General features: G+C 44.6%; 1 protein-coding gene across 1 annotated transcript; it reads right to left on the reverse strand.

Annotated features, from left to right (window-relative positions):
- Nucleotides 1-4687: 4687 nt before the first annotated feature.
- Nucleotides 4688-17595, reverse strand: Krt222 (keratin 222). The gene is made up of 6 exons (XM_051158523.1): nucleotides 17437-17595; nucleotides 13014-13142; nucleotides 10329-10549; nucleotides 6694-6770; nucleotides 6370-6505; nucleotides 4688-5062 (listed from the first exon to the last, which is right to left on the reverse strand). The coding sequence occupies exons 1-6, from the start codon at nucleotides 17530-17532 to the stop codon at nucleotides 4834-4836; spliced, it is 888 nt and encodes a 295-aa protein (XP_051014480.1). The 5' UTR covers nucleotides 17533-17595; the 3' UTR covers nucleotides 4688-4833.
- Nucleotides 17596-18142: the final 547 nt, after the last annotated feature.

Consider the following 18142-nt stretch of genomic DNA (forward strand, 5'->3'; position numbering starts at 1 on the left):
TGTATCTGAAGTTGATTTTTAGCATAAAAAGCATAGAGAAGGTCGGTGTAGGGTCCGCGGGGTTACAGCAGGGGCCCAGTGCCTTCTCAGGCTGCCTAGCAACTCCAGCCTTGATGCTTCCCTGCCTGAGCAGTTGTGGGGATGAAGGAGCGGTAGAAAGGTGGGCAGGGGAGCACAGTGCTGCGTGTGTGTGTGTGTGTGTGTGTGTGTGTGTGTGTGTGTGTGTGTGTGTGTGCGCGCGCGCGCGCTACAATGTGGCATCCCCAGCTAGGCAGTCCTCAGAAGATAAACAGTGTCAGGCATGCTGGGTGGGAAAGGATTGGTACAAAAGTGGTTTTAAAAAAGAGGGAATGAAGCCGGGAGGTGGTGGCGCATGCCTTTAATCCCAGCACTGGGGAGGCAGAGGCAGGCTGATGTCTGTGAGTTCAAAGCCAGCCTGATCTACAAAAGCAAGTCCAGGACAGCCAAGGCCATACAGAGAAACCCTGTCTTGGAAACATTTTTTAAAAAGGGGTGGCGCGTGCGCGCGGGGCGTGGGGGGGCGGTTTCTAAGTGGAACACTGGCGTAGGCAGTTTTTCTTATTTACTTTTGTATGGTGCTGGACATTGAATTGAATCCAGGGTTGTGAACGTGGTGAGCATATGAGCTACGTCTGCAGTCCTCTCACTGTTTGTGGCCTGTGCGTTTTTTTTTTGTTTTTTTTTTTCTTTCTATAGCTTATATGTTAGATCTGTAGATATTTCTTTCATTTCTTCTTTTGGGCCTCCTTTTGGAATGGGAACATTTTTATAATGGAGACATTTGATAGCTTTTAAAAATTACTTTAAAAATATTTATTTATTTATTTATTTTTTATTACTTTTATAATATTCTGCCCATGTGTGTCCCTGCATGACAGAAGAGGGCACCAGATCTCATTATAGATGGTTATGAGCCACCATGTGGTTGCTGGGAATTGAACTCAGGACCTTTGGAAGAACAGACAGACAGTGCTCTTAATCTCTGAGGCATCTCTCTAGTCCCCTAAAATTAATTTTTGAAATTAAAATATAATTACATTATTCTCTCCTTGCCATTTCTTCCTTCCAGCTCCTTCCATGTTCCTCTTCCTCTCAAATTCATGGCCTTATTTTCTGTGTGTTCTCTCTCTCTCTCTCTCTCTCTCTCTCTTACATAACGTGCATTGCATCACTGTGTGAATACCACCCGTTCAGTCCATTTCATGTTACCAATGTATATGATTTCAGAGCTGACCATTTGGTACTGAATAGCCAAGTGGGGGCTCATTTCTAGGGAAGACTTTCTTTCTCCTGCTCTCAGCACTCCTTGGGTGCCTGTAGTTCTCTGTGTAAGGGGTGGGGATATTTGATATCTAGAACAGTGGGTGATATATTTAGAAGCTTATTATCTGGGAAGTTAGTGGATGTTGGTTTCATTATCCTCTTTTGGTTCTCCCTCTATTTCTTGGGATTTCAAACACATATAAAGGGCTCTGTTAGGAAGGCTCAGCTGGTAAAGGCGCCTGCTTTATAGCTTGATGTGAGTTCAGTCCTCAGGACCCACGTGGCAGGAGGACAAAACCAAGTCCCACAAGTTGTCCTCTGATTTTCACATGCTCCATGCAGTCCACACGCAGACAGAAGAAATAACTGCAACAAATAACATACACACAATAGATAAAAACCATCTATTCTTAAAATAAATGACTTATTTTGAACTTTAGTATAAAGATAGTTTCTTTTTCTTTAGACATTACTTGTACTTCAAAGACTGTTAGGACAGAACAGTACAAGTTGGGTAATTTGCCGGGAAGGAATAAATTTTTTTTCTGAAATAATTGAATTTGAAATCACTATTGTACTTTGACCTATTGCTTAATCATTGTCTGCTCTAGTTTTCCTCACAAATCTTTACTCCCAGAGACAGTTTCCATTTAAGGGGAATTGTACATTTGAGTAGTGCCTTGCCAGATATTTCCTTGTGCATATTCAAGTAATTGAGGGCAGGGGAGGCTGCAATTAGAAGCAAGCATTGCCTTCTCTTTGTCTTCAGGTACGAGCCTGAGGCCTAGGAGACACAGAAGGCTCTTTCCTTTCCTGTGGTTAATTACTGGCAGTGCAGGGCTAGGATCCTACAGTTGGTAGTAATTGGAATTACTCCTTATTTTTTCTATTTTGTCATGATCGCATGCGTTTGAAGTATTTCCAGGAGATGGGGGAAAATTCATTTCTATTCCTTTCTAAGAGAGGGTAATATTAGTTTGTAAAATTTCTGTGAAGATTACAAATGATCACCTGAGTTCATTGCCTGGAGCCCTGGAACCACTTTGCAAATAATGCTGTCTACTATTATATTTTTTTTTCCAGAAATATAGGATTTTATAGTTATGGCAATGATGATGATGATGACGCTTACGGCTATGGTGGTGGTGGTGGTGGTGGTGGTGGTGGTGATGGTGGTGATGGTGATGGTGGTGGCGATGGCGGTGGCGGCGGCGATGGTGGTGGCGGTGGTGGCGGCGGCGGTGGTGGTGGTATGTGTGTGTAGGATCTTACTACATAGTTCAGACTGGCCTGGAACGCAAAAATCTTCCTCTGCCTTCCAAGGTCAGGGATTACAGGTGTGCACTGTCAGCACACAGCTGGATTTTAAAAATAAAAGCATCAGCATGCCATCCTTAATTTATCTTGGGAACCAAATTAAACCCACCATATACGGTGACTGTAGTTTTCTTTCTTACTCAAGTTAGCTGGCTTTGTTTGGCTGACCATGCGCAGACACCTTGGAAATAAGAGCTCAAAGACAAGGCAGCCTTAGAGTTCATGGTTCCTTTTTTTTTATTATTATGGTGGCATCATTTACTTTGGTAAACTCATTCGATTTTAAAATGCCTCAAAACAAACATAACTCACAAATTCAAGTACTATACATTATACACATGATAGCTACATAGTGGAATTTCTCTGTCAAGCTGTTAATTCGCAATGCCTGGTACTAACACTGCAGTAGACTGCACTACCATGGCCATTGGTGCACAGTACAGTAACCAATACAACAGCTTACATGATTGCACGTCAGAGCCTTAATAAGGTTGCAGCATTTAATGATGAATGAAACTCCTCCCCCCCCTTTTTTTTTAACCTGAGGTCCAGACCCAGTGCCTCCTGTGTGCTAGGTGAAGCTCTGCCACCCTGCTATGCCCCCAGCCCAAAAGAAACATTTTATGTATAGGATGCAATTTTAGGTCAGATGCTTATACAAGAATAAGCGGTAAACATTGCTCTTGTATCCCTGACAAACAACAGCATCCCTTTTTACTATTGTGAGTCAAGCTAAGAGGAGCCTGAAGTATGAAGAGAAAAAGGTGAATGTTAAATCCCTGTATTCTATTAAAAGTTAATTAACATAAGTTCCTTGTGGCTAAACATGTTTACTAGTGTGTATACACACACACACACACACACACACACACACACACACATATATATATATATATGTACATAGGGAGGGAGAGGGCGAGGGAGGGGGATGATTTTGAATGCTAGTATATCTGTAGCCCTTTGGTGATACTTCAGCTGGAAGCACAACAGTGGTGAATGGTCTGTATTTTTTGTTGTTGTTGTTGTTTGTTGTTTAGGAAAAAGAAAAAGCCTATAAATGTCTAATGTCTTAAAACAAGTATTTATTATTTAAGGTCTCAAAGTAATTATACCTGCATTAAACAAATTAGGTTGTTAAAAAAAAAACCTTTGCAACAATTCTTCGCTTATTCAGAAATATATTTTACATCTATATTTATTACAGTTTGAACAGTTTAAAAACAAGTTCTGCAGATACTCTTAGCTCGGACGGCAACGCTGTGCTGTTAGTTCACAGAAATGACTGCAGGAACTATCCTCCTAGTTCGCAGACTATCTCCTCTAAGGCTCATAGCAAATGCTGTTCACACTTCATTTTACACATAGGAGAGCAAATGATGAGCGGTTGGGTAACTGTCCCGTAACTAGAGTAACCACCCTTTCAGTTTGTTTGTACAGCGTGTGTGTGTGTGTGTGTGTGTGTGTGTGTGTGTGTGTGTGTAAGGATACAACCTTTATAGCTCTTTCAACAAACTGGCTCTCCTGCAAACCAGATCCTGATTACAGAAACATTTAGGAAACAGAGTAACTTAATTTTATAAATCATCAAAATAGCCTTGCGGTGTGCTGTATACTTTATTCAGAATTGCTCATGGACAGAACAGCTGCTTAATCCCCAGGGTTCCAATGATTGTCTCAAAAAGAAAAGCCCTAAGTGAATGTCGAGTCCCCTCCTGAAACATTGGTTCCTAACTGCTGCCCGTTTTAGAAGCAGAACACACATTTTAGGTTCAGCTGGTCCTAGAACCCCAAAGTAACTCATGGTAACTCTTCAGTAGCCAAGCAAACTATTCTACTGTCCTTAGGATGTTCAGCCTTTGAGGGACAGACTTAACCAAGCCACCCTTAATACTTAGAGCCTCTGATAAAGCTCACCAGGATAAAGACTATTTGGAGGATAAATAAAACAGAAATCGCACTGGACTTCTGATTTATTTTTAGGCATCCCCCCTCTCAAAAAAAAAAAAAAAAAAAAAAGAAAGAAAGAAAGAAAGAAAGAAAGAAAGAAAAAAGCTCATCTTTGGAGTCCTAGCAACTTTACCGCTTACTGTATGTGTTCTCTGAAGAAAGCTGCAGCCCACAGCATCTTAACATTACCCATACATATAGAAGAGCTTACATTTGGGACCGAGCATCTGCACGGCCCACTTAGGTCCATCCTGGTGTCCCTGATAAATACGATCGATCTCTGGGTTAGTTGGTTCCTGGTGGGGGTTTGATGGAGGGAATACTACATGACCTTCGCATGATAAGCCTGACTTCAATGTCTGGGAGGTTATCCCGTCTACTCTGTAAACACCCCTCCTCAGTGGCTGCTAAGTGCAGATCAAACCGGAGAGAGACAGACTTTTTCCTCAGGCGAGGGTTATCTTTAAAGAAAGAGCCTTCCCATTCTTTTATAACTTCATCCACTTTCTCTGTCCTGAAATGAGAAAAGAAACGGTTTGTAGAAGAAGAAATAGACACAAAGTATAGTTCACATTAATGAAAAAGAAAGATGTATAACATATAGGGCTTGGGATTTTAACAATTTACATTTTTTTTTTTTTTTTTGGTTTCATGTGTGTTTTGTCTACATGTATGTATGTGTACCACTTGCATACCTGGTGTCTGCAGGGGCAAAATAAGGCATCAGATTCCCTGGAACTGGGACAGTGAATGGTTACAAACTACCATGTGCTCTTTGCTTTTGAGGCATCTCTCCACCCCCAGGTTGTGGAATTTCCAACCGACACAGACAACTATAACAGCCATAAGAATATAATCTCTAATATAGAATTCTGTGAGATTTCTACACTATTCTTTTGTATAACTTTTTTTTTTTGACAGGGTCTCACTATGTAGTGCTGGCTGTCTTAGAACTCATTATGTAGACCAGACTGGCCTCAAATTGCAGAGATCTGCCCGCCTCTTCCTCCTGTGTTGCTGGAATTTTTTTTTTTTTTTTTTTTTTGTGTGTGTGCAATTTTTGTTTTTGTTTTTGTTTTTTTCGAGACAGGGCTTCTCTGCGTTAGCCGTGACTGTCCTGGACTCTCCTTGTAGACCAGGCTGGCCTTGAATTCACAGTGATCTGTCTGCCTCTGCCTCCCAAGTGCTGGGATAAAAGGCATCCACCACCACGGCACAGCCCAAAGATTTGTTTATTTACTATTATATTGTATTCTGCCTACATATATGCCTGCATGCTGGAAGAGGGCATCATATGTGATTCTAGATGGTTATGAGCCACCATGTGGTTGCTGGGAATTGAACTCAGGACCTCTGGAAGAACAACCAGTGCTCTTAACCTCTGAACCATCTCTCCAGCCCTCTAAATAATTCTTAAGTTCTCATTTTAGTTTTAGGGGGGAAAAAAACTAAATTCTCTACCTACACACTCTTTTGTTTTGTTTTGTTTTTGTTTTTTGAGACAGGGTTTCTCTGTGTGGCTTCGGCTGTCCTGCATTCCCTTTGTAGACCAGGCTGGCATTGAACTCACAGCGATCCACCTGCCTCCGCTCTCAAGTGCTGGGATTAAAGGTGTGCGCCACCACGCTCGGCTACCTATACACTCTTATATGTGTTGTTATGTGTGTATATTCATTTTTGCCTGAAAAAAATCACACTATAAAGAAAATCACACTATACTAAAGGTATTTGAAATATTTGAAAAAGACTGCTAAGATTGCTCAGTTGAAGTGAATTTCATCACATTTTGTATTGTTTCATAGTCCGAGCTGTTTTACTTACTGCACGGTGCCGTGAGCCTCCGCACTCTCCTTCACTGTATTACCGTTTACTACTGCCTGCTTGGTCTCTGTCCCCACATTCTCATCTTCGTACTTTTGTGAGACTTTTGTTGAAAAAGATATTTCATTTATGATGGCTGCGAAAAGGTTACATTACATTACAATGTTGAAAAAGAAAAGGAAAATAAAGTACATTTCAGTGTGTGTGGGGTCACAACACGGAAGAACTGAACATCTCTCCCTTTGCTGCTGTGGAGAACGTTCTGTATAATCTTCACAAATAGCATGTCTATCTTCAAAATAGCCTATTGTGTCAGAAACTCACCTGAGGGGAGAAGGAAGCCAACTTTGCTCCTGGTAGGTTTCTCTTCTTTTTTCTCTCCTTGGATACAACCATAATATCTGAAATGGAAAGAGTCATAGAAACAACACTGCACTACCAAAACCAAAACCAAAACCAAAACCAAAACCAAAACCAAAACAGAACAAAACAAAAAAAAGGAAACAGACACGAGAACAGGTAAGTTGTTATGTTCACACAAGGGGCTACTAGTCAGCGTTCACAGTCATGAGCCAGGCCAGGCAGCATCTTTGTCAGTGAGTCTCCCAGGCACAAGGAAGAGTAGAGGGAAACCAGGAGCTAGTTTTATAGGGGCTAAAATAATACACAGACCAATTTTCTACATTGTGCAGAGGCACATCTATACTACCAAAAGAGCTGGATGAGACTAGTAAATACCAAATTCTGAGCCAGCCGGGGGTGGGGGTGGGGGATGAACAGGTGTCAGGGGGAGTGAGGTGGGGATGTACAGGTGTGTGTGGGGGAGTGGGGTAGGGATGTACAGGTGTGTGTGGGGGAGTGGGGTAGAGATGTACAGGTGTGTGTGGGGGAGTGGGGTAGGGATGTACAGGTGTGTGTGGGGGAGTGGGGTAGGGATGTACAGGTGTGTGGGGGAGTGAGGTGGGGGCTGTACAGGTGTCAGGGGGAGTGAGGTGGGGATGTACAGGTGTCAGGGGGAGTGATGTGGGGATGTACAGGTGTCAGGGGGAGTCGGGTAGAGATGTACAGGTGTGTGTGGGGGAGTGGGGTAGGGATGTACAGGTGTGTGTGGGGGAGTGGGGTAGGGATGTACAGGTGTGAGGGGGAGTGAGGTGGGGATGTACAGGTGTCAGGGGGAGTGATGTGGGGATGTACAGGTGTCAGGGGGAGTGGGGTGGGGATGTACAGGTGTGTGTGTGGGAGTGGGGTGGGGATGTACAGGTGTGTGGGGGGGAGTGGGGTAGGGATGTACAGGTGTGTGTGTGGGAGTGGGGTGGGGATGTACAGGTGTGTGTGTGGGAGTGGGGTGGGGATGTACAGGTGTGTGGGGGGAGTGGGGTAGGGATGTACAGGTGTGTGTGGGGGAGTGAGGTGGGGGCTGTACAGGTGTCAGGGGGAGTGAGGTGGGGATGTACAGGTGTGTGTGGGGGAGTGGGGTAGGGATGTACAGGTGTGTGGGGGAGTGAGGTGGGGGCTGTACAGGTGTCAGGGGGAGTGAGGTGGGGATGTACAGGTGTCAGGGGGAGTGGGGTGGGGATGTACAGGTGTGTGTGGGGGAGTGAGGTGGGGGCTGTACAGGTGTGTGTGGGGGAGTGGGGTGGGGATGTACAGGTGTGTGTGTGGGAGTGGGGTGGGAATGTACAGGTGTGTGTGGGGGAGTGGGGTAGGGATGTCCGGTGTCAGGGGAGTGAGGTGGGGATTACAGGTGTCAGGGGGAGTGAGTGGGGATGTACAGGTGTCAGGGGGAGTGGGGTGGGGATGTACAGGTGTGTGTGTGGGAGTGGGGTGGGGATGTACAGGTGTGTGGGGGGGGTGGGTAGGGATGTACAGGTGTCAGGGGGAGTGGGGTGGGGATGTACAGGTGTGGGGGGGAGTGGGGTAGGGATGTACAGGTGTCAGGGGGAGTGGGGTGGGGATGTACAGGTGTGGGGGGGAGTGGGGTAGGGATGTACAGGTGTGTGTGTGGGAGTGGGGTGGGGATATACAGGTGTGTGTGGGGGAGTGGGGTAGAGATGTACAGGTGTGTGTGTGGGAGTGGGGCGGGGATGTACAGGTGTGTGTGGGGGAGTGGGGTAGAGATGTACAGGTGTGTGTGGGGGAGTGGGGTAGAGATGTACAGGTGTGTGTGGGGGAGTGGGGTGGGGATGTACAGGTGTGGGGGGGTGGGGTGGGGATGTACAGGTGTGTGTGTGGGAGTGGGGTGGGGATATACAGGTGTGTGTGGGGGAGTGGGGTAGGGATGTACAGGTGTGGGGGGGAGTGGGGTAGGGATGTACAGGTGTCAGGGGGAGTGGGGTGGGGCTGTACAGGTGTCAGGGGGAGTGGGGTGGGGATGTACAGGTGTGGGAGGGAGTGGGGTGGGGATGTACAGGTGTCAGGGGGAGTGGGGTGGGAATGTACAGGTGTGGGGGAGTGGGGTGGGGATGTACAGGTGTCAGGGGGAGTGGGGTGGAGTTTTGATGCCCAGGGAATAAAACAACTTCAAAAACATGTTACTTCTTACTCTTGAGAGACTAGGAGAAGCATGTTAATGGGCAGGACTTCAAAAGTCATAGGAATACAATATATAATACTTTAAAAAACAGTGTTTATTTGTATTTTCCTGTATTTATATCTTAAATATAATAGAACAAATTTAGAAAACTATAAAAATATTAAACACCAATTTGCCAATGTCTTGAATGATTGTAAGTTAACGTTTACAACCATTTAATAATGCATCACGTGCACATCATATTGAAGACTGGGTGTTTTCTGCATAGCACGATGGGCTAGGTACTGCTTCAAGCACTTCACAAAGGTTAACTCGTTGAATCCTCACAGAATATTGTCATGTAGACAAGATTGTCCCCATCTTGTTGATGAGAAAACTGAAGCACAGAGAGGCTAAGTAACTTGTCCAAGGCGGCTCAGCTAGTAAGTGGTATATTTGGAATTCAACTTATGATTGTTAAGGATTTAGGAAATGCCAAGGCTTAACATATGTTAAACGTATTCCATCTGGTTTTGCAGAAGACTCAGAACTCTGAAACAAGCACGAACAAAGATTCATTTTTACGGGAATATAGAGACTTGGAGGAGATGCCATGTTCAAAGGACTAAGACCTTATAAATGGTTGTAAAATATAATATTGAAGAAATGAGAATTCCCCCACTAGCACCTTTTCCTCTCAGCATTACTTGAAGCCTTTAAAATGTGACTCAGAGCAGGCTTGTATAATAGGGTCACATTATTATTTTTCTTTTCTTCCTTCCTCCCTTCCTTCCTTCTTTCCTTTTCTTTTCTTTATTTTTATGAGACAAGTTCTCTTGTAGCCCAGGTTAGCCTCCAACCTGCTATGGAGCCAAGGACAACATTGAACTCCTATCTTCCTGCCTCCACCTCCCAAATGCTGGGATTGCAGGTATGCATGCTTGGATTGTGTGATGCTGGGAACAAATTTAGGGTGTCACGCATGCCGCGCAAGCCCTCTACTAGCTGAGCGCCATGCTTCATCTATAATATTATTCTTTCGTTGTTTACTGTGGCATGGGGGAGGGGCCTTAAGGTCAGGTTGTGGTGATAACATGCGAGTCTCCAAACTTCCTTGGAGGTGATCTATAAAAGGCAAAGACTAGTCCTAAAAGAGAGAAACGGTGAAGAAAGTGGGTAGGCTAAGAAAATCCCCTTTAGAGACCAAGAATTAGGATAGCCACCTCTGGGTGTTATAATGTGCTGCTCTTAGCAGGCTGGATACAGTTCTGAGCGCTCTCTGGAGGGCGTGCTAATCCTGCTTTACTCCAGGAGCTCAGTGACCAAGGCTGTGGTGGTGGTGGTGGGCTTTATTCTCTGTTTGATTGCTTGCTGGCGGCATCCACAGTGGCTCTGTGCATCGGACCCCATGCCGCGCTGTGCCGTTAGCGCCTGTGGGCTTAGGTACCTGATCTCTTCCTGTTCTAGCAGGCGGCGGTACGTGGCTATTTCCTGCTCCAGCCTCATCTTCGTGTTGAGAAGCGCCTCGTGCTCCTGAAGCTGCCTCTCGATGCCACGCCTCACTTCCTGCAGCTCTTTCTCTAGTCTGTCAGCCTCGGACTCCAGATCCTGCAGCTGCGTCTGGTAATGCTGCTCACTGGCCTGCAGGGAGTTTTCAAGGCCCCTTTCCTGTGGACAGACAGCGTCAGCAGTGAACCAGCGGCACAAAATGGGCTCCGGAAGTCTCATTTGCAATGTTTCCACCCATTCTATTTTACTGCTTTTTTTTTTTTTTTTTAATTTGTTTTTTTTTATGGCATCAGCAATCAAAGCCAGGGCCTTAAACAGGATAGGCACTGAGTCACACCTTTAGCCCCACTTATTATTATTATTATTTTTTAATTTAAAGGTTATAATAATTGTGTTTCAGTCATTCAAGTAGGTCTTTTTCTTTTTGCTATCTGAGTTTTTTTTTTTTTTTTTTACATTTATTTATTTGAACACTCATATGCCACAGCACAAGTGTGGAAGCCAGAGGACCGCTGTCAAGACTTGTGGCAAACACCTTAACCTGCTGAGCCATCTTGTGGGTCCCCTCTTTGCTGTTTGAGACAAAGCCTCATGCTGTAGCTAAGCCAGGCAGCCCTTGGAATTACTACTGTGGGGAACCTTGCCTACCTAGTTCATTCTACAGTTTAGGCTGACCTTGAACTAACGGTAACTGTTAGGATTTTGTTTTAGTCTGTCTACCTGTGATGTGACTGTTTACCTGCCACGGGGGCGTGGCCCTGTCCTGGGCCATATAAAAGACACCCTTTACGTGGCTCTCTCTCTCCTTTTTTTTTTTTTTTTTAAATCTTTCTAGCTCCTCTCTACCTTTTATTACTTTTTTATCTATCTCTTTATCTCTCTCTCTCTCTCTCTCTCTCTCTCTCTCTCTCTCCAAGTATGTTTCCGGAGACGGTTCCTGTATCTCCCTATTAAACCTTTTAAGTGGATCTGTTGCGTGGTGTGATTTCATCCCTCTGTACAGCTCTGCTGTTCATCTCTAACCTCCGCCGCCCACTTTTTACAGTGACCTTCCTTCGTCAGTCTCTCAAATGCTAGGATTATAGGCATGAATGACCGCACCTGGCTTCCTCCTCTTCCCCACCCGCCTCTCTTCTTTAAAGAAAATTGTATTTAGTGGTTGAGCGTGATGACACCTATTAACTGTAATCCCAACGACTCAGGAAATAGAGGCAGGAGGATCACCAGTTCAAGGCCCACTTGAGCATCTTTGTGAGAGGATGTCTCAAGAGCTAGGAACAGGAGCTGAGGATGTGGCTTCATGGTAAAGCATTTGGTTAGCAAGCACAAGGCCCTACGTTCAATCTTCAGTACTGGATATTTTTATTTGTTTTGTTTTTGTTTTTCTAGACAGGGTCTCTCTGTGTAGCCTTGGCTGTCCTGGACTCGCTTTGTAGACCAGGCTGGCCTCGAACTCACAGTGATCCTCCTGCCTCTGCCTCCCCAGTGCTGGGATTAAAGGCGTGCGCCACCACCGCCCGGCTATTACTGGATGGTTTTAAAAATGTATACTTAACTACATAGCTTTCTGTATTTCTTTCTTTCTTTTTTGTTTTTGTTTTTGTTTTTGTTTTTTTTTGAGACAGGGTTTCTCTGTATAACATCCTTGGCTGTCCTAGACTCACTTTGTAGACCAGGCTGGCATCAAACTCACATCAATCCACATGCCTCTGCCTCCCAAGTGCTGGGATTACAGGCATGTGCCACCATGCCTGGTTTAGCTTTCTGTTTTTCAAAATAATATTGTAATTATTCCTTTGGCAAGAAATGTGATAGACTTACTGTTATTTATTTATTTTTAAATACTGAAAACATAGTGAATTTCAAAGCTGCTTATTTGTGTGTGTGTGTGTGTGTGTGTGTGTGTTTTCTGGAGACTGGGTTTTGTGTAGTCATGGCTGTCCTAGACTCACTTTGTGGGCCAGGCTGGCCTGGAACTTGCCATCCGCCTGCCTCTGCCTCCCAAATGCTGGGATTAAAGATGTTGGTCACCACGCCTAGCCAAAACCAGCTGCTTATAAAAGGTATGCAAGGGGCCAATGACTTTGCTAAGCCTAATGGCCCGAGTTCAAGCCCTTGGTCCTACAGGGTAGAAGGAGAAAAGTGGCCCACAAAAATCGTCATCTGACTTCCACAGGTGCACTCACATAAACGAACAAGCAAATATATAAATGTAATTTTAAAAGGCATGTTAGGGAAGCGCTTAGCTATTTTTCCATTAAGAATCTCAACGGCACAGATGCGAGAAGCCAGCTGTTAGAAGACTATGGACAACAACACACGGTCTGTTTTCTCGTATCCACAGTCCGGAAGCCCCAGAGCCACAACCAAGTATAACTGATTTTTCTCTAGATTTCGGAAACTGAATCTCGAATGAGCTGATTACAGTCACTGGGTGGGAAAGCATCGATCGGGCTAGCATTCAGTGGCCTCCACTATAAAGCGATGGCGTCTTCCTTTCCCTCTCTCTGTTGTCCGCACTGGGCAGGGGCTCTGCCAGCAAGCTACCTTCCCAAGGCCCCTCCTCTTTAAATCACATAGCCTCTGAGGTGCAAGGAGCCCGGTGCCTTGGGACCTTCCTTACCACAGCGTGGAGAGACTCAATTTCCACTTGTAGGTGGTGGCACTGGCGGCGGGCCTCTTTGAGCTCAGCCTGAGCTGCCTTCAGAGCTTCTTCATCCTTGTCCATTCTTTTCGTTATATCTTCCTCTAGCTGGAAGAAAGCCAACAATAACAACAGAGAACTGAAAAAAACAAAACAAAACAAAACAAAACAAAAAACCAAAAACCCAAGGGGTTGGGGGCCAGAGAGATGGCTCAGAGGTTAAGAGCACTGACTGCTCTTCCAAAGGTCATGAGTTCAATTCCCAGCAACCACATGGTGGCTCACAACTATCACTTCTGGCCTGCAGGCAGAATGCTGTATACATAATAAATAAATAAATCTTTAACAAACAAACAAAAAAACCCAAAGGGCACTTTTGAACGGGAGCTGTTTAAAAGCAATCATAGAACTGTATAGGAATCAAATCACTTTCTATCAGATTTCAAGTATGCATTCCGGCGGGCGTTCATTACTAATCAGTGCTGCAGCCAGCTACGCTCTTCAGCCCCGGTCTGCTCTGCTAGAAAATGATCTCAAAAGCTCCTTCCCACTATGGCAGCCCATGAAATGCAGGAAAACACATCTGTTTTAACGAGAAGAGAGTTTTCGAGACAAAATTGTCACCTCTGATTCTTTCACTTTCCTGGATGTGTCAATAAAAAAGATTGATTGAAATTTAGTGATTATAGCTGGGCATGGTGGCGCACGCCTTTAATCCCAGCACTCGGGAGGCAGAGGCAGGTGGATCACTGTGAGTTCGAGGCCAGCCTAGTCTATAAAGTGAGTGCAGGACAGCCAAGAGAGACCCTGTCTGCATATTCCCAAGGGGTCAATTCCGGATGCACTGACCGGGAGTAGATGCCACTCGGAAACGTATTACTATACTAGTAAACTGAAAAATTAAGTCATCATAGATATCAATATTCCTTTTGTTTGTTTGCTTTTGTTTTTGTTTTTCCAGACAGAGTTTCTCTGTGTAGCCTTGACTGTCTTAGACTCACAGCGACCCATCCGCCTCTGCCTTCCTGAGTGTTCTTAAGTGAAAGTACTGCATTATGGAAATCTTTTTACTTTTTTTCAAAATGACCTTTTTTAGAAGGCATCTTCAGTTTGGATATTTGGGGTAGTAAAAATGATCCTGTGTTTGTGTGTGTGTGTGTGTGTGTTTGTGTGTGTGTGCACGCACATGTGTGTGTCCATGTAGGTGTATGCTTGTGTGGATGTCTACGTATATATGTTAGTGTGAGCCTCAGGAGTAGTTCCTCAGGAGCTTTGTTTTTCTTTTTAATCTTTTTGAGACATGGTCTCTCACTGGGACCTGGGCTTGCTGATGAGGCTGGAGTGGCTGGGCCGTGAGCCCCAGGGATCTAACTTGTCTCCAGATCTCGCTGGTGAATCACAGGTGCCACACTACCACATTTCACTGTTAGATGTGGTCCTACAGAATCAGGTCCTCCTCCTCTCACAGGAACACGGAGTTGTCCTCCAACACCCCAAAAGTCCATCTTAATGAGCATTTCCTAACTGTTCTCCTATTATAAAAACAATCAGGGGAAGACGTTAGTGGTAGGATGCCTGCCTAGTGAGCACAGGGCGGGAAGTGGGTATTTTTGTTTTGCTCTAAATGTTTTCATGCTGATGGCATGAAAAGAAAACACCTGTTTACAGCATCATCAACATTGACCTCATTAAGAGCAAGAGCGAGCAAGCGAGGTATTGAGTTGATTTGAAGTAAAAAAAAAAAAAAAAAAAGAAAAGACAACTTTTTATGTTCTTTTAATTTTGTAAATTTGATTATATGGTAAATTTTGTTTGCTGGAGTCAATAAGAGTCTGTGAATAAAGTTTAGGGCAAGATATTAGAGAAAAGGGCTGGGGAGCTGGCTCAGTAATAATTGCCTCTCATGCAACAGACAGGAGTGCAGGTCTCCAGAACCCACGTAAATGCTGGGTTTGGTATGGAAGCCTGCCTGTAATTCCAGCCTGAGGAAGGTGGGATAGGGAATCTCATCAGTGAGCTCTGGGTTTGATTGAGAGACCCTGCCTCAGCTAACAAAGTGGAAGAGCTGTGGAGGATGATTCTTGAGATCAGTCGTGGTCTCCGTTAGCATTCGGACCAACATGTGTGTGAACCTAACACAGTTCACCCATATACATGCAAACATGTACACCCACATATGCACAAACAATGCCCCCACCCCACCCCGCCCCCTGGGAAAAGATCGATGCTAGAGGGATTTTTTTTCTTTTTTCTTTTTTTTTTTATCAGCTGATCACTCGTTCTTAGTGTTAACTTGGTAAAGGTAAGCAACCAACATCTTCAGGAGGAACTATAAAACAGAGTGTAAAGACTTTTGAAAACAATATAAGGCTATGAGGACCACTCTTTTGAGTTCCCAGTGGGGAAGTGGCAGGTAAACTGTGTGGTAGCTAGAGTCCCAAGATGGTCCCTAGTGAACCACCCTTCTCCAAGCTCATCATCCATCAAGTGGCATCAGGCTGTCCTGAGTTTTGCTGTAACCAGTTGGCTGTGGTACGGGAGCTGCTGTGCCGATTCTAGACTAAGCCAAAGCAAGCCCGCCAGCTTCCACGTTCTGCTTTCGGGAATCCTGGGTCATCATTTTAGAGGAAATCTGGCTTCTTGGTTAGAGGTCATGTAGGGAGGCTAGGCAGAGAGAGACCCAAGATTACACGGAGAGGGAAGCCTGCTCAAGCTAGCCCTCGGGCAATCCCCTGCCAGGGTCCCAAACCCATCAGCCATCACTTTCAGTATGCCAACTGCAGGGCGCTAGGTCATGGCATCCTACCCAGCATCTCGTGTAGCACCAGAGTCCCTACACGGCAGCCTCTTCACCCCCCCACAGAATCAGAAGACAGGATACAATGTAGACCATCGTACACCATTAAGTTTTGGGGAGGGGTTACTTACTATGCAATAATTGCTAGCTAAAACAACTGTCTGCTTATTTTATTTTACTTATTTATTTGTGTGGTTCTAGGGTTTTGCAATATTTTGTGACAATAAACTGACTTTGGGAATTATTTGGGGAAAAACATTTCTCTCAGCATCCTTTATGTTATAAAACGTTGCAAACAGAATGAAGTGGAGTTTTGCTTTTTTTTTTTTTTTAATTCAAAGTCAGCTCAGCATTGGTATTATAAACCGGACTTAGATTTCTACTTTGTAAAATAAAATAGCCATTTGGTTTATAACTTTCAAAAGTTGTCCTCTCTCAATAGTTTTCTGTATCATGCAGAAGCTGAACAAACTTCTACAGTTAAACAGACAGCGGGGTGACCTTGTTTAAACTAGGGAATGGAACATTCTTTTTGAAAACTGAAACTGTTACCCACAGGCAAAATTTATAGTGCTATTGCAATAAGTTGCTAATGGAATGAAGTCCTGTGGTTTAAAAAAAAATTTTTTTTTAACTAACATTTTTTTTTTTTCCTGTTGTGGTCTTGTTCTTAAGTAAACTCTTTGCTGTGCCTAGGTGCTGGGAATACAATTAGAACAGTGGTATAAGAGGCAAGCTAAAAACAAACAAACAAACAAACAAAAACACCAAAACCCCAAAACACCTGAAATTTTGGAAACTTTGTTTCCCAAGTACTTGCTTTTAATTTATTTAGATTTGAGGCCTCAGTTATTAAAGATGAGCAGTGTCACTTTAAAACTGAGTGTATGGAAGTCGAACTGAGCCTTGGCCTGAGTTGGCTCAGCCTCATTTCTTTATTTTAATTATCTTGCGAGCTTAATGTCAGAAGTAAACAGTTCTCACAGCCCAGAGCAAAAATGGATACTTTTAGGTGTAGAGTCATTCACTACCCGGCTTGGGGGACTTTGATTGTCAGAGCGTGGTTCTGAGAGCCACTGTCACACACTCAGATGACTCTATTTATAGCAATCAGGATAAAACTAAATGCATGAAAAGATGACAGAAGCGGTCTAGGAATATTTCGCTTGCTTTTTATCTCCTCCCAGACAATCTTGACTCTCAAGCTTTCATTCTACAGATGTTATTTAAATCGCTCCCATAATTAAGTCTATAATATCTCTGAAGAGTGTTGGGAACGCTTCCTTCCTGAAAAACCTACAGAGGTCGGAGTGCACCATTTTATTGTTTGTTGACTCCATGTTTTAGTAATGATGGTCACCTTATGATCCATATACAGTTCCAGTTCAGCAATCAATAGTTATTGAATGGTCGTTCAACAGCACAGCCACGGGGTTTTGTCCCTGCCTGGCACCCCAGACCCAGTGCAGAAACACCTACATTGCCTCCCCAGTAAGCCGCTGCGTGGAAAAGGAAATACTGTACCTCAGAGAGGCCGGGACAGGAATCGGGTAGACATGGACTGTCTCCTTATCCTGAAGGTGCCTGGCTGAATGAAATCATTACCTGGATCCGTGTTGACAGCACCGTCTCTATCTGATTTCTGGTGAGAAGCTGTTCATAGTTTGCCCTGATCTCATTGAGGAGCTGGGACAGCTCCATTCTTTTCCCATCCTCCACCTCGGGGCTAACTGGACCTTAGCGAAGGGATGAGTCGCTGCGGCAGAGCCCAGAGCCGGCCCTGCCTGCGTCGCCAGGGCAGACAGCCCCGCGCAGCCTTAAAGATGCAGAGATCCATTTCCTACCAGAAGCCGGGGGGGGGGGGGGGGGGGGGAAGGAACTACTGGATTGCTAATCAATTATGCTAATATGAGAAACAGTCCCGGTCCACTGTCAATGGTACCGCAGAAACCTCAGAGTCTCCACCGGGAGAGAGGAAAATGACGCTCACAGAGTCACTGCCCTGGTTCCCTGTGCATATGAATGCTTTGTCTGGGGGGGGGGGGCGTTCAATTACTCTGTGGTAGGGAAAGGGTCACAGTAGTAAGAAAAACTGTTGTGAGCTAGGCATGGTGGGCAGGCGTGTTATTTTAGCACTCAGGCGAAAGATCTTGAGTTCAAGACCAGTCAGGACTTCATTCTGAGACCCCTGGGTGGGGAACAAAAGAAAATAACAAAACCCCAACCAAACCACCACAAAAAACCCAAAAAACCCTCCAAGTAAAATAAATAAAATTTTATTTAGCTTTCCCGAGATATTGTATGGGAATTA

This window comes from Acomys russatus, chromosome 16, assembly GCF_903995435.1.
Source record: "Acomys russatus chromosome 16, mAcoRus1.1, whole genome shotgun sequence".
Lineage (NCBI taxonomy): Eukaryota > Metazoa > Chordata > Mammalia > Rodentia > Muridae > Acomys > Acomys russatus.

Coding starts and splice junctions, on each gene's coding strand:
- Krt222 (XM_051158523.1), bottom strand. CDS start 17,532: ATGGAGCTGTCCCAGCTCCTCAATGAGATCAGGGCAAACTATGAACAG. Junction 13,143..17,436: donor TGCTGTCAACACGGATCCAG/GTAATGATTTCA, acceptor GCTTTCTTCCAG/CTAGAGGAAGATATAACGAA. Junction 6,771..10,328: donor CTAGAACAGGAAGAGATCAG/GTACCTAAGCCC, acceptor TTTCCATTTCAG/ATATTATGGTTGTATCCAAG.